Source organism: Rutidosis leptorrhynchoides, chromosome 5 (assembly GCF_046630445.1).
Source record: "Rutidosis leptorrhynchoides isolate AG116_Rl617_1_P2 chromosome 5, CSIRO_AGI_Rlap_v1, whole genome shotgun sequence".
Taxonomy (NCBI): Eukaryota; Viridiplantae; Streptophyta; class Magnoliopsida; order Asterales; family Asteraceae; genus Rutidosis; species Rutidosis leptorrhynchoides.
Window position 1 is genome coordinate 416012176 of NC_092337.1, and position 15583 is coordinate 416027758.

At 33.7% G+C, this 15583-nt stretch overlaps 2 protein-coding genes across 5 annotated transcripts; both read right to left on the reverse strand.

Annotated features, from left to right (window-relative positions):
- LOC139847072 (uncharacterized) lies at positions 1-3670 on the reverse strand. Of its 2 annotated transcripts, none has more exons than XM_071836669.1 (5): positions 3203-3670; positions 1585-1680; positions 1462-1510; positions 1060-1182; positions 1-99 (listed from the first exon to the last, which is right to left on the reverse strand). In XM_071836669.1, the coding sequence occupies exons 1-4, from the start codon at positions 3527-3529 to the stop codon at positions 1100-1102; spliced, it is 555 nt and encodes a 184-aa protein (XP_071692770.1). In that variant the 5' UTR covers positions 3530-3670; the 3' UTR covers positions 1-99; positions 1060-1099. The 2 variants fall into 2 exon arrangements, with proteins under 2 accessions (XP_071692770.1, XP_071692769.1); XM_071836668.1 differs by lacking the exon at positions 1-99 and adding an exon at positions 552-770.
- A 2566-nt stretch (positions 3671-6236) lies between these two features.
- LOC139848401 (uncharacterized) lies at positions 6237-9885 on the reverse strand. Of its 3 annotated transcripts, none has more exons than XR_011759944.1 (9): positions 9767-9885; positions 9545-9660; positions 8397-8503; positions 8173-8238; positions 7987-8069; positions 7256-7302; positions 6936-7014; positions 6713-6859; positions 6237-6403 (listed from the first exon to the last, which is right to left on the reverse strand). XR_011759944.1 is itself a non-coding variant. In XM_071838136.1 (9 exons), exons 1-8 carry the CDS (start codon positions 9836-9838, stop codon positions 6773-6775), a joined length of 657 nt encoding a protein of 218 aa, XP_071694237.1. In that variant the 5' UTR covers positions 9839-9885; the 3' UTR covers positions 6237-6403; positions 6769-6772. The 3 variants fall into 3 exon arrangements, 2 of the variants coding, with proteins under 2 accessions (XP_071694237.1, XP_071694236.1); XM_071838136.1 differs by having other exon boundaries at positions 6769-6859; XM_071838135.1 differs by lacking the exon at positions 6237-6403 and having other exon boundaries at positions 6417-6859.
- Between the last annotated feature and the right edge of the window lie 5698 nt (positions 9886-15583).

Consider the following 15583-nt stretch of genomic DNA (forward strand, 5'->3'; position numbering starts at 1 on the left):
GATTCAATGGCTTATCTTCTCGGAGATTAAATTACTAAAATACCCCTATGAAAATTAAAGGCCCAGCAGGAACTCATCATTGGACCCATCTTGTGGGACCTGTTCAGCCCAAGAATATAGCCCATTTAACAACTTATGTCAATTCAAAGCTTTAAAGAATCTTGACAGTAGTGATTAGTGTAACAAATACCATACCCCTGATTACATGTGTATCAAAATCAAATATACAAAGTTACAAACTAGAGAATAGCCACAATTTCTGGTTCAAGGACCAGATCATACACCCAATCCCTGCAGATCTTGACTTAATTGGAACAAAGCCCACTTTTTGGATCTATTTTAGCACTTTGAAGGTAAATACCTTTCTAAAGTTTATAATCATTAATACTTTTGATCTGCTAAATATCCTAAAAGAAACATAACAAGAGTTATAAAGCAAACAATTTGTATAGTCAAATCATATAACACCTTGATCTAAATCTATATATATATATATATATATATATATATATATATATATATATATATATATATATATATATATATATATATATATATATATATATATATATATATTGACAAGTAGAACCACTTGCTGATCTACATATATTGTTCCGTGAAGAAGTCTTAGTTATCTAACTAAAAATGCCATTTATTAGAGCTGAACTAGTCCTAAACGAACATCAAAGTTAGAGAATAACAATTTTCATCGCCTTGTGAGACTAATATGACCTTATTTGGATACTTTTACTTCAGTCTGTCATTGATACCTGGTAAACAAGGATTTAAAAATAGTAGAATATTAGTCCATTCTAATAGAGCAACTGAATATCATACAATTTATATAGAAGTCACGGCATGCAAAATAAAGTCAAGATGAAGGGAGGACTTTCACATTATAAATAGAAGTGAACGAGTTTTGAACCATCTTATATGCGGTTTAATCTACTTTTGTTATCAATAGTTTGTAAACGTAAATTGTAACAAAGCTGCAAATAGAATGTACACCTTGCAAATAAATGAATAATGAAGTTACTTAATTGGATGATATTTACTCACCTGGACGTAACTATTAGTTATGGCAAAGGTATGATGGAGTTTATGCAACTCCATAACGGCTCCTTAAAGCATCAACAGCTTTATCAACAGACTGCAGAAGTTCAGGGATAGTTGTCTTGCATACTGGAAATAACACTTAAATAACACATATTAACAATGCTAAGTGTTGAAAAATTCCAACAGAATGTGCTTCTTACTATATTTGTTATTAGACATAACCATGAATCAAAATGGGTCTTTCTGGCCTGCTTTCTTATTTTCATTATGCAAATACTCTCATTAATAAGACACAGACATTTTTAGGACATAACTACTTGTAATATATTTTTTTAATGGTTAATCCAGCCCAACTGATTAACTGCAACTTTTATAACTTCCTGAAAGTTAGGTAGAAAAACATACAACGATTAGAGCTGGCTTGTGATTCTGCTATCAATTCCTTGTATGATGCCTGAAAAAGTGCACGAAAAGTTCAGATTATATAAAAGCTGACCAGATATTGATACATAAGTACTTAAAAGCTACCTGCATCGTATCTAGAGTTTCTTTTATTTTATCATTCATCTTCTTGAATTCCTTCTCAGCTTCATTTATTATTTGCTGGCATGCTTGGTTTTGAATCTTCAAAAACCTCAAGGAAATAAGAACTTACAGACAGCATAAATACCAGAAGGCTAACAAGTATGCAGTTAATATATTATCTTTAAACAATACAAGTCTCTAGTAAACTAACATTTATTACTAACATCATTAAAATATTTCCACCAACCATAGACCACAGTATCAAAACTTCTAGTAGTATACGGTCAATATATATGTAACCGACAAGTGTACTTCGAATAAACATTGGGCTTATAACATACAACATAATTTGAGATTACATCAACAACAACGATACCCAGTTCCGCCAATACATCATTTTAGATTAACTTGGCCAAAAAAAATGAAGTAGTGGCATAACACATTCCTACCATCTTTTTCATAGTCCTTTGACCATGTATCACATACTGAAAAATCTCTTACGTATTACTTGTACCCTCATGTGAATGTTACAAGCTATTATAAGCATGAAACTAAAACAGAGTTTCTTGATTGCCTACTTCGTGTGATCGACACAATATATTGTACAGCACATATAACATGCAGGTCAGAATATTTAAAAGATACAACATATATAAGTAAACCTTTCTAGTTTCCAGCTCATAAAGAAATTTCATCTAAAAAGTTACAAGCATAGAGTCTAGTTGTTTGGATGTATGGTTACATATAGCAAGTTACATAAACAAACTTGAGTTTATAGTAGAGCACAATAGCACATATAAAGTTGATATTAAAGAAGATTTAAGCATTGCCTACTCAAGGAAGAGTGGAGATATATCCTCAGTATCACATCATAGTTCAGAATACATGCCTATAATCAAATACCAAATCTCCAAACTGATGCAAAAACGAAACAAAAACATCATTCTTCATAGAGCATCAAAGTCAATTTGAAAAATGAATACAAGATCTAATGCATAACAAATTCAAAATATACACTACTATTGCTAGTTTTATAGATTAACAATTTAATTAGCAACAACATTTTGGAACCTACTATAGACATCAACATTTCCTTTATAAGAAGATGTTGATCATCGCATCTAACATATCAGCACATTCGACACTAGGAATACAAAAATACCGTACTCTAATTTTGCCACGGAGTTAGTCTACTTTGAGACTAACTTTATACGGTCTGAGATATAAATATCGATAAGCAATATTCAAACTACCTAAGTTATAACAGAAACCAACAAATTAACATACTGAAGTTGAATCAAATGGGATTATACAAAATCTATATAAAACAAAATATAAGAATCAAAAGTAAACCACTCAAATTGACCTTAAATCCAGTGTATACGCGAGAGAGAAGCATTTGAAATATCGTAACGAAAAAACTGGACTATAATTTTGCCATATCAACACAAATAAACTATTCAACAACTAATGTCATCAATAGTATTTAGATCAATTTCTATGAAAATTACAATTACACTAATAAGCAGAAGTAAACTAATTCCATACAATCTCATATCAATAAGCAAAATTAGATGTGTATATACGACCTAAAACAACAGCAAACAAGTGAGAAATTGACCTTATATCGCTTGTATAAACGTGAGTGAGAAGCTTCGATGTCCTTGAGAATCTCAGAATGCGAGAAATCGAGATGACGCTTGATAGAATCGACGTTTGATGACGTCATTTCCTTCAGATCAGCGACAGTGCTAGGTGCTTTGATCAGTGCTGGTGCAGGTGATGTTACGGTAGGCGGCTCTGCAGGTAATTCGGTGTTCTTCATTGGAGAAGAGTAAGAAGTGACGTTGTTGAAACAGCTGAAATTGAATTTGAATTTTGGCGGTGATTCGCTCGGTGATCGGCTTGGAATCGCCGCCGATGACTTTTTCGTTGATCTCCTTCCCATTTCTCTATGAATTCTTCTGCGTTGGTAACAAATTGCAATTGCAAGTAGTATTCCAAATTAGGGCCAGTTTGTATATAAATTGAATTTTAAGGTGTATCTACTGGCCGGTAAGTGACCTGCTTGACTACTTGTTTGCGTGTTACCAAAATATTACTGTAGGCAATTTAATTTATGAAAATTTTTATTCATTCAATTTTTTTTTTTTAAACTAACGAATACTATCAAACAAATGCGATTCATCAAAAGATGAGAAGACCGAACAACAATATAACATAAAGACGGATATGCACGAAACTAGAAAACGAAAAAACTTTACATGCTAACAACAATCGAGTCACAATCGTGACAAACCAAGCATACAACCGAACACTATTGGATTATATTTTATATTCTTAATTAATTAGTTATTTACGACAATTAAATAGTGACCAACAATTAATTAATGATACTTGATTAGATTAATAGTAATAAATAATAACAAGCCCTTAGAGAAAATTAATAAATGTCACATGTCATATCCAAAACTTCATGTTCTCCTTTCAATCCACCTTCAAGATATGGATATGAATACGGGCATGACTTTTATATAGCATAAGGCCATTCATTATGGGAAGATGCAACTTAAGTGATGTCAAGATAGTGTTAGCAGTGAGTTTTTTTTAACCATTTTTAACACTTGACATATATTGTCATAAGTCACGTGTGGGAAGGCCCTAAAAACAATTATTTTTTGATTCCGCAATAAGTCCCATGTGGGCAAGTGATGAAACATTTTCATTTATGTAATAATTTAGCTTTAATTATGTTGTGTTGTTTATTTTTCGCTGCATGTGTGGTTATAGTTTGTTGTGTATGTATCGCGAGTCAATACAAGTAGTGATGTCCGCTTGTTGAATGACAAACAATGCAAAATCTACTCGAAGAGCTTTGACATCATAAAACCTCACCATTCGAACCAATTGTAGCTCACTAGCTTGAGACAGATGACAGATCTTGACTAACTATTTTACACGAATGACTAAGATGCTAGCTTAATAAAGAGTTAGATTGTGTATTAAGAACTGCATACAGTTCTTGCAACGAGCCTTGTCTGTAGTATCATGCAGAACACACAAGTCGAAATGGGACCAGATTTCTTGGTTCCGAGTACTAACTCTAATCATTTTAACATGATTGTTGGTGTAATTTCTGCATTTGGAAGATGTTCCAACGAAAGCAGAATCGGGAGCTTGTGATTGTGATTGTGAGTGATCGATTATAGAATTAGTGGCAAAGAAAGAGATAATTGAGTATAAATGGAGAGATTAGAGTGGTATACAAACAACGCTCCGATTTTTTTGGACACCTCTAAACTGGAGGTTTTTGACAATCAACGCTCCGTTTTAAGCATACAAACAAAAATAAATCATCTCAAAAGACCAATTTTCGTTAAATGGTATACTTTTTTTCTACCAAGTTGGTGATCAAGTGTTTTTCCGTGATCCGACCGTGAGCCGGTTCCTAGTCAAATTCTTAATTGCAAAGTGTATGGTTGAGTGGTTTGGGATTGGATGTTCGCTTTCCGGTCCGGATACCGTGAATAACCCAGTTAAAGATGAGGATCTCAAAGGGGTGGCGCACAACTAAGCCGGATGCCGAGTGAGTGAGTTGACTAGTGATAGTTTTTGTCTAGAGAGAGAAAGTATCAGCTCTCTTGATGTGACTCATCATGTGTCTCTCAGTGTTTTTTTTTTGTGATTGGCAGTAACATATTTATAGGCAAACACTGGGCTCTAGTGTTGTTCATTGCCTGACCATGCTGACTTGTCATTCTTTATTGGGCTGATCAACATTGGTAGTTGTGCCCAAGCCTTTTAGTTCTTATTCGTTTTGTTTACGTGGCACATTGTTGACACGAGTGCGCACTGCCATTGGTAAGGCTTGTGCCATTGGTAAGGCTTGTACGCCGTCAACCTAATGTACATTGTTTGGTTGACATCACCGCCCTACGTGAGTAGTCCGTGAGCCATGAGCATGTCACTGACTCGTTGGCGTATTTGGTCTTACTGACGACCCTTATGCTGACGTCATCTTTACGTCAGCCAGGAGCCGTAAGCCTGCAACGATATACTTGCGATCTTTTATTTGTTGCAACTTCGTATTTTAGATTTTGGTTCATAGCTATCCGGATGTTGACCGGTAGTCAAATTTCGTTTAGCTTGAACCTAAACTAATTGTTTACGGGAATCAGATATGATATCCGATACGTGTATCATTAGTAGGCGTTGCCCAAACGGTACCACGGTTAGCTTAGATATTTGGTGGAATTCGATGCATGTTTGATCCTCAGAGGGAGCTTTTTCCCAATGCGATTTTTCCCCAACACGTGCCACAGATATAATCGGCTGAGTGGTACCTTAATGTAGGCTCCAGTCTGTGAACTCTAACATGCAGTTCAAATAAAAAAGTGGTATACCTTTTTCTTTAACAAACCAAGTTATTAACTCGCCACCTCTAAGGCTCTAAACAAATAGACCCACTTAGCACCCGTCCGAAAATTCTCTAATTTCAGACGATACAGTGAGTTTTTTTTTTTTTTTTTTTTTTTAAATATGGTTAAGCAAGGTTAAAGAAATACAAAATTCTTATGTGAATGTTGAATGCTGGACTCTACTCAATTGGACAATTGCTTATCCAACATAATTGGAAATAAAAATAATTGCCTGCACTATGATATTTTCAAAAAATATTCCTATAGACACAAAATAATATCGGGTATGTAGAGTGTTTTGAACATCGAAACATATAAATAATAAAGCCACATATTATACAAGACTTCGATCTGAAGTTGCGTGCTCATCAACCTCCTGTCAAATAGGGAACAAGCTTTGTAACCTGTATATGCGGCAAAATAGGCAGTTCAGGCATGTTGGATAACGGGTTAATACAGATAATACTTAAATTGGGTTAACTCCACACATGTGACACGTTTGCCCAATTTTTACTATCCTTTCTTCTTAAATTGACCCAAAAGATATTCACTCAACAAGAATCTACGAACATTTATTCAAACGATTTAGGAGGTTATATGCATTAAGAATGCACTTCTAACCCATTTCCTTATTCAGCCAATTTGTAATCATTTTACTAGTTCAGGCGTTAGAAACAAAACATGACTGGCCCATTATTGCCACCTCTAGTTACCTGGAACAAGAGTAAACCCAGGTTCACGCAGATGAGTCTAGTGTTTAATTTTTTACCGAATTAAACAGCATTTCTAGAGCTGGGGGTGAAAATCTGCCCGATTGCTTCAAGAGGGGTAACACTCCAACTCTCAACATGCTTACCGATCTGTCAAGAAAAACAGTGACAGCATCAGTAATCGAACTTACGATCAACCATTCAGTATTAATACAATACTGCTTACTTTAAACTGACTATCCAAATCATAGACTGTTCTGCCATCAATTGATATAAGAGGCCTCCAAGGTAGTTTAAGATAGGTCCTGCATATTAGAGTTTGTAAACATAATTTAAAACTATCACTTCATATTGTCAAATTCTGATCAATGAATAAATTGACGATGTTCATTTTAGATCTGATTGGTTTTAGATGTTTTTACAGTGTAATAATAATAGTTTATCATGTGTTAATGCTTCATTCTATGGTGAATTTTCTCACATCGACGAATAAAGTGACGATATTCATTTTAGAATGGAAAACGATGAGTTGCAATTAGCTAACACCTTAGAGTCCATGATGCCATTACTGACTCTCTTTCGCCATTCACAACCTGTATCATGTGTATTGCACATCATCAAGGAAAATACAGATAGGAACCAACAAATGTCTTATCGATGAAGTAAAAAAACAAAGGAAATTCAACTATTTTCATAAATTAGTCCCCTGAAAAAAATTATCACTACAATATTTTGTAACTCAAATTAACCAAGCATAATAATTCACTTCTCCTAATCCCTATTCCCAAACTTAACATATTGATAAACAAATATCGTGAGTTGATAACCATATTGTAGCTAGATGTGATCTCGTAAATGCAATGGGGGCATACATGATCATTACTAAATTTCCTTACCTTGATATTTTTTTTTTTTTTTTTCAAATATGCCTTTATGGCATGTTGACTAACGAAGATAAGATGTTCTTATAAAACACAACATGTACTGTATATAAAATTTAAAAATGAACCAACAGAATATTACTCAAGTTAAAAGTAGAAGTTTTGGGCAAAAAAGGTGTCGTTACAAAAAAATCAAGGTAAATGCTGCAGCCTGCATGCAAATATGTTTCCACAACCCTGCATCGAAAATTCAGATTCACATTTGTATGATTACTACTTTAATGAGTCATATTGGTTATTCGTGCAGACCAACGCAAGTTTCTAGAATGATATAAGCTTCGTTAATGAAACTACATTCTCACTTTGACTACAATATATTACAAATTAACCAAATACCTTATTGATGCTTTGTAACGAGATTGATGCATCCTCAAAGAAAGGTACAAGCAATTTTAAGTTGCGTGAGTACAACTTCCTACCTATATAAGATGTACCATATTAGATATTACTAATAGATGTACAATCAGCAAAAAATAATTGTGAATTCAGATCCTTTGTATCGAACATCAAATGAGACCTTACCACTGAATCGAATAGTGGGATCTTCAAAGATACAATCTTCTGCATAAATTCCAGAAGTAAAATTTCCTAAAGCAAACAGAAAATCAACACAAGTCAAGTAATAAAAAAAAAATTATTAGATTGTCAAAACGAACGGTAATATACATAAACATGTAACATGTCAGTTAAACTAAAACAGTCTGCATACAATGGTATTCTACATAATAGTTTCGTTGCAACAATACCTGTAACAAAATAAGCATCATCATAATCCGACTTCAATATCATAATAATATCATCAACATTACTAGCAGAAGTTTCGTATGTTTGTTCGGTAACCACTTCGTTAAGTCTGCAATTATAACAAGAGAAAATGATGATACATTAGTATATGGTTCACTTTAAAAATACTGAGACAGTGCAAGAAGACACTTTTATTAAAAAACATGAGAGTTACTTATTTTTGTTACCAATAAGCCAACGACTAAGTGGTACCTGTTACCTAAGAAGCTAGGGCCACCATGTTGAAGCCTTTGCCAAATGGGCTTAGGTTCGAGTCTCACTCTTGGCAAGGATTATAACCCTTGACAAAGTGAGATGATATTTGATCCTTCCAGGGTATACTGTGGAGGTATATTACAGACGTAAGACTCTTACGACTCTAACGGAGTGAGTTTGGTGAATTTCAAAAGGAAAACACCTTTGGCGAAGTTACTAATTTTTGTTGTAATTTTTTGTGTAGCTGAAAAACCAGGTTCCGATTAAGGGAGTTTTTGATAAAAGTGAATGATTAATAATCAGAATGATTCAAAGGTTCTTGATGTAAGTTGTGAATTTCAATAACCCGTTTAATAATAGTTTTGGATGAACAATGTGACTGATGTAAAATTACCTTATTAACCTTTTGCGTGAACAAATCATTATAATTGTTTAATAAGTGTTCTTGATATAATTTAGAGAGGATATTACTTTAAATTTAAGTGTTTAATGAGTAAAAGAATATTTAGCGCTGAATGTTGAACCATTAAGAATGTTCAGCGCTGAAGGTTGAACCATGTTGAACCATTAAGCATCATTTGTTATTTAGAGGTCAGAAACAAACGCGTTGAATATTGAATGGTTGAGCATTCAACATGGAACCATTCAATTAATAAAGAATCAAACGCGCCCGAAGTCATTTTTCTAATGTCTTTACCCTTTCAAATTCTTAAATATACATAGTTATCTATATCTATTTAACCCTCTCTTAAACCTAAAAGCAAGCAATTTTGATGCTGTTCACATATATATCATATATAAATATTAATAATTATAATTATAATTAGAATTATAATTATATATTATATAATAATCTAACAATAACAAATTAATAAATGAGATTGTAATTGCACACCGATTTTTGTTGAACGAAGAGAATAGCCTTAGGATCTCTGTAGTTCCACTCACAACGATCTTCAACAATTGCGGAGTATCGTTAGTATTCGAGCACCGAAAACCGTTACGAGACATCTGCACGGCTTTTTAGAAAAACATTAATTCTAGGGTTCTGAAATTACGTGTGTAATTGAATCGAAGTTATGTTAAATTGAAAGGAGTAAATGAATAGAAAGTGTACTTTTGGTAGTTGAGTTAATGGTAACGGCAACCGGGAACGGAAGTACGCGGTTCCCGCCATTTGTGTTGCCATCGTCTCTAAAATCCGTGATTTTAATAGTTAATGAAGTGTAAGGTTCATATGTAATTTGAATTTGATTTGTAAAGGCCAGATTCTAACCTTAAAGTCGCCTTACTACTAATTAATTAATTAATTAATCAATAATTAACAGCTACACTTTTTCATAAAAGAGTTCTTTTAACGGGTTGCTCTCATTTCATTTCGTAACCCTAGCCTCCCTATCTTTTTTATAGTCGGCGGGCTGCCGTCCGATAAGTACACGAAAGTGACGAAGTTGCTTTGACTACAGAACCATTTTTGTCTGTTGGAGCGAAATGGCACTTCTGGCAAGCAAAAGGGGTCAATATGTAGTGGCAAAGCAATTGGAGCTCGGTAACCTTTCATTCCTACACCCATAATAAAGGCCTAATACAACCCGGAAGAATACCTCCTCGGCTTCTTTAACGAGAAGGTCGAGGAGCTAGAGAAGGAGAAGGCACATAGTCCACTCTCGCTTCTAGAACTCTTGCATGTAGTCTCCTTTTTAGGACCGAGTACAATAAGAGGAACCCTTCAACCAAGAGGTTGTGGGTTCAAGCCTCACTTGAGACAGTGAGATGTAAATATTGGTGGTTTGGGTGTAGATTGTAGGTTTTCCTTTCAAAAAAGAAAGAAAGAAAGAGTAGAATTTTAAATAGATAAAATCATAAAAGGAGAAATGGTAAGTCTTACCATCATCTTCTCTAACCAAGTCAAAAGACTGACATTCATCCCCTTGAACCTCGAACAATAAAAAGATCTCGCCAGGGCTGGAGCGAAAACCAATCAAACTCAGAAAGATAGGTAGATCGAGCGCGCTGAGGAAAATTTGGGCAAACGGCGACCTTCGTTTAGAGGAAGGAAACCTGCTTTATTTCTTATTGTAGCATAAGCTAGAGTAATTATGACATAATCATTTAAATCAATTCATAGTTTTCAACTATTTAAAAGGTCATAATTCAATATTTTAATAAATGATGACATAATTATGATTTTCATTTTACTTTTTTGCTCAGTTGGTTGATTGGTTTTACCCCGTTTTGCAATCAGCATCCTTCAAGTTTCTTTTTTGGCTTTCAGAATTCATTTGTTTTACAAATGTTGCAATCAACATCCCGTCTAAATTTCGATGATAATCAGTTAAACCTTAACATGTGCACTGCATGTGAGGGTAAATATGTCTTTTTAGCCTCAATCTACATCTCCTTTTCTCTTACCCGACTCCTCTTGTTCTTCAACACCACAACCATTTATTCTTACCGAATTCTTCCTAACGACACACAAATTCATTGACCCGGTCCTAGAATCTTTATAGAATTTGTTCCTAACCCTCTAATCTATTTGATTCATGTTTGTGTTTAAGTTTTTGTGAATTAAGATTTGCAGCTAAAATCACAAGAGTTATCCAACTGCTAGCAACAATTCGAGTCGCTTATGTTGATATTTTATTTGAATTCTTCCTGATTTTAATTATGATTCAATATGTTTTTGGTTGTTTAATCTAGGAAAATTCGAAGATGCTCAAGTTAATGAAGCTGTTTGAATTAGGGTTTTTGAGTTTGGTAAAAGTAGAAGATGAAGTAAAACTGCGGAAATGATGAACCAAATAAAAGGAGTGAAAAAAGATTTAGTGAAGAAGATGAGGAAGAAGAGTAAAAAGGTGAATTTACCCTCACATGCAACGCACGTGTCAAGGGTTAATGAATTTTTTAACGAAATTTAGACGGAGAGATGCTGATTGCAAATTGTATAATGAACAGATCTGAAAGTAAAAAAAAAAAAAAAAAGAATAACTAAAGGGATGCTGATTGCAAAACGGGGTAAAATCAATGTACCAATAGATCAAAAAAAGTCTTCTTTTTTATATATAAGAAGAAGATTACTTTATATAATAAACAATTCGAGCTCCAGCTTATACAACGTCAAACGAACCGAGCCTGAATATAATATATGAAGCTCAAAACAAATCGAATTCAAACTCTTTAAAATTTTAAAGGATCCGAGCTCAAACATATTGAGCTTCATTTCACCGGTTTACCTTCATATATAATACATATATGATTTGCATTTAATTTTCATTATATCTACTACTTATATATCAGATTTTTTCTTTGTTTAACGAGTGTCAAGATTCACTGACGAGGACCCGAACATGATGTCTCGAAATCCACTCACCGATCATTTCTTTGGTAGAACTAATATAGTCCCACCGCCCCTCAGTCCTCCATGGCGAATCCATACGCGCATCGCCTGTGGTAAAACCCTCTCGATTGAGGTTCAAATACAAGACGTCTGCATCCTCCGAGGCCTATGAAATGGGCAAGTTGATGTGTGCAGCGGGGTGTACGAAATAGTATTATTTTTAGTGCAAAAAACTATTAAATACGCTACAATTTTACACAAGATATTTATTTATTTATAGAATGGATATACTTAAACCTTGCTACAACACTTATAGGCAGTGTACCTAATCATACAGTAGTGTAGTTTTAGTAAGTCCGGTTCGTTCCATAGGGAATCTTTTTTTTAAACAAAGCTCAACGCTATATTAGTTTACTTTTATAAAAATACAAATATATATATATGTAATATTATTATTATAAAGGGGGGTTTTTACCGTTTAATGACCGGTTTGTCAATTTTAAAACTTTAGTCGCAGTTAAAACCTAATGTACAATATTAAATAAATAAAAGACTTAATTTAAAGCGTAAAATAAATAACGATAATGAAATTACGAATAATAAAAGTGCGATAAAATAAACTTGCGATAATTAAAAAGTACGATAATTAAAAGTGCAATTAAATATAATAACAATAAAAATGCGATAATTAGAAGTGCAATTAAATATAAAATAAAGGAAATTAAATATGAAATTAAAGAATTATGCTTATTTAAACTTCCGTAATCATGATGTTTGACGTGTTGATTTTAGTTTTATGCCCATGGGTTAATTGTCCTTTGTCCTGGATTATTTAATATGTCCGTCTGGTTTTTGTCCATAACAGTCCATCAGTCATAAATATAAAGTGCGAGTGTCCTCGTCAAATTATCCTTATACCCGAAGTTAAATATTCCAACTAATTGGGGATTCGAATTGTAACAAGGTTTTAATACTTTGTTTAATGAATACACCAGGTTATCAACTGCGTGTAAACCAAGGTTTTACTACTTTGTTAGCAATTACACCAATTACCCTTGAATGTAATTTCACCCCTGTTTTAATTATTCTAGTGGCTATTAATCCATTCCCGTGTCCGGTTAAATGAACGATTATTCGTACATATAAATACCCCGCCCATCGTGTCCGATCGAGTGTATATGGTAATTTATAGGGACGCCCAATTGTAAATCTTTATATTAACATTAACAAACTTTCATTTAGTTAAACAAATATAAAGCCCATTAATAGCCCATAGTCTAATTTCCACAAGTGTCGTTCTTTTGTCCAAACCCCAATTATGGTACAAAGCCCAATTACCCAATTTTAGTAATTAGCCCAACATCATGATTACTTCGTTTTAAATAAGCATAATAATAACTTAGCTACGAGACATTAATGTAAAAAGGTTGAACATAACTTACAATGATTAAAAATAGCGTAGCGTTACACGGACAGAATTTCGACTTACACCCTTACAACATTCGTTAACATACCCTTATTATTAGAATTATAATTAAAATTAAAATATAAATTATAAATATAAATATAAATTTTACGTATGAATGAGGAAGAAAAAGATTGATTTTTACGATCAGAATTCGGTTGGCTTTATAGGCAGAATTTCATTTTGGGGCTCCGCGACTCGCGGCATTTTTGCCTTCAAACTCCGCGAGTCGCGGAGAATGAAATTACAGCTCAGTCCCTTGGAGTCTTTCTCTGCCGACGGTTTTTATTTATAAATATAATATATATATAATTAATATAATTAATTATATATTATATTATATTTATATACATAGTTAACTTGTAATTTTTAGTCCGTTGCGTCGAGCGTTAAGAGTTGACTCTGGTCCCGGTTCCGGATTTTCGAACGTCCTTGCGTACAATTTAATATCTTGTACTTTGCGTTTTGAATCTTGTACTCTTGTATTTTCGAGACGTTTCTTATCAATAATTGGAACCTTTTTGATTGTCTTTTGTACTTTTGAGCTTTTTGGTCATTTGCGTCTTCAATTCGTCGAATCTGTCTTTTGTCTTCACCTTTTATTATTTAAACGAATATCACTTGTAAATAGAACAATTGCAACTAAAAGCTTGTCTTTCTTGAGAAATAATGCTATGAAATATATGTTCGTTTTTAGCATTATCAAATATTCCCACACTTGAGCGTTGCTTGTCCTCAAGCAATATCGTCTTGAAATACTAGAATCACTTCTTTATTCTTCACACTTTGTACATCAGTGATTTCTATACGGCGGTATAAACAATGGTAGTAACGATATGGTTTACAGTCCCACATGACTATAAAAATTTAGATCCATTAAGGAAATTGGATCTTTATGAAAACATTTGATCTTTTGAAAATTAAATCTAGTTTTTACCCTAGATAAGTTTTCCGGAATAACCCTTTACCGGTGTTTGCAAAATATTTTTGTGGGTTTGGTGGGTTTCAGATTTGAAAATTTTAGCTCAAAACTTGCGGTTTTGTGTCACCCACTTGCTAACCTTGTATTTGGAAACCAACACGTCCAGTTTACTTGTCCCGTATATTACCTTTCGGTAAACTACCGTCCGGTTGTAAAGGAAAGCGTTGAACAAGCAACTGTTAAGGCAATGTCCCCTGACATGCTTTTAATTATGGTCTATAACGTGTCGGACGCAATTACTATCCTTGGTAGGAGCAATAGTAAAGCTCACCCTTATAATTTTTCGGTATGGCACAAGGTCCTGTCTTTGACCACTATGCAACCACCGTTCTTACGGTTGACACCCGTTTTGGTTCAGGTGACCTAATGAATTCCAGGTGAATTCCTAGGATTTTACGTTCAATGGTAATGAACGCATTGAAAATAGGGTTTTCAGAAAACAAATCGGTTTATAATTTTGATCAAAATATTTTCTCGTTCAAGCTCGAGTTTAGATATCATTGAATTCCATGAGTTTGTAATTCTCAATCTTTATGGTCAATCTCTAGGATTGAGTAATATCAGTCTTAAAAGCTGATTTTTTAATCTTTAAGGAGATTATCCTTTCTGGGGATCTGATTCATTAGTCTTATCCAGCTAATTTGCATGGTGCCCCCCCATTTTACAAGATAAATCCTTCTCATGGTTAGGATAAATCTGACCACATGGCGACCCTGTTTTATGCTGAGGTCCGTGGATTTCCAACCGATTTTAGTGATGACTTTTCTAGATTTTTCGTCAACCTACAGCTGGTCTGGACGACAACTTCTTGACCTAAATCAAGAAGCGCGTGTCTTTTCCGGAAGACTTTACTTCCTTTTAATGATGGAATTGATTCATCGTGTAGATCCATCTCTTCTTTTCTTTTATCGGGTAAAACAGTTTAGTTTAGTCCAAAGCAAAAGTATTTTCAGTTATTTGTTTCAGATATATGTGACATATGTTTAAGATAACTTGGTAAATTTTCCCACACTTGGCTTTTATTTTCCTTTTTATCGTCCTCTATTCCATTTTAAATGAATTTTAACATTTTAGTTTGTTTCTCAATTTATGTCCTTTTTGAGGTAACAATAATTTCGGTGTTAAAACCTAGTTTTATCGTTCATAAATA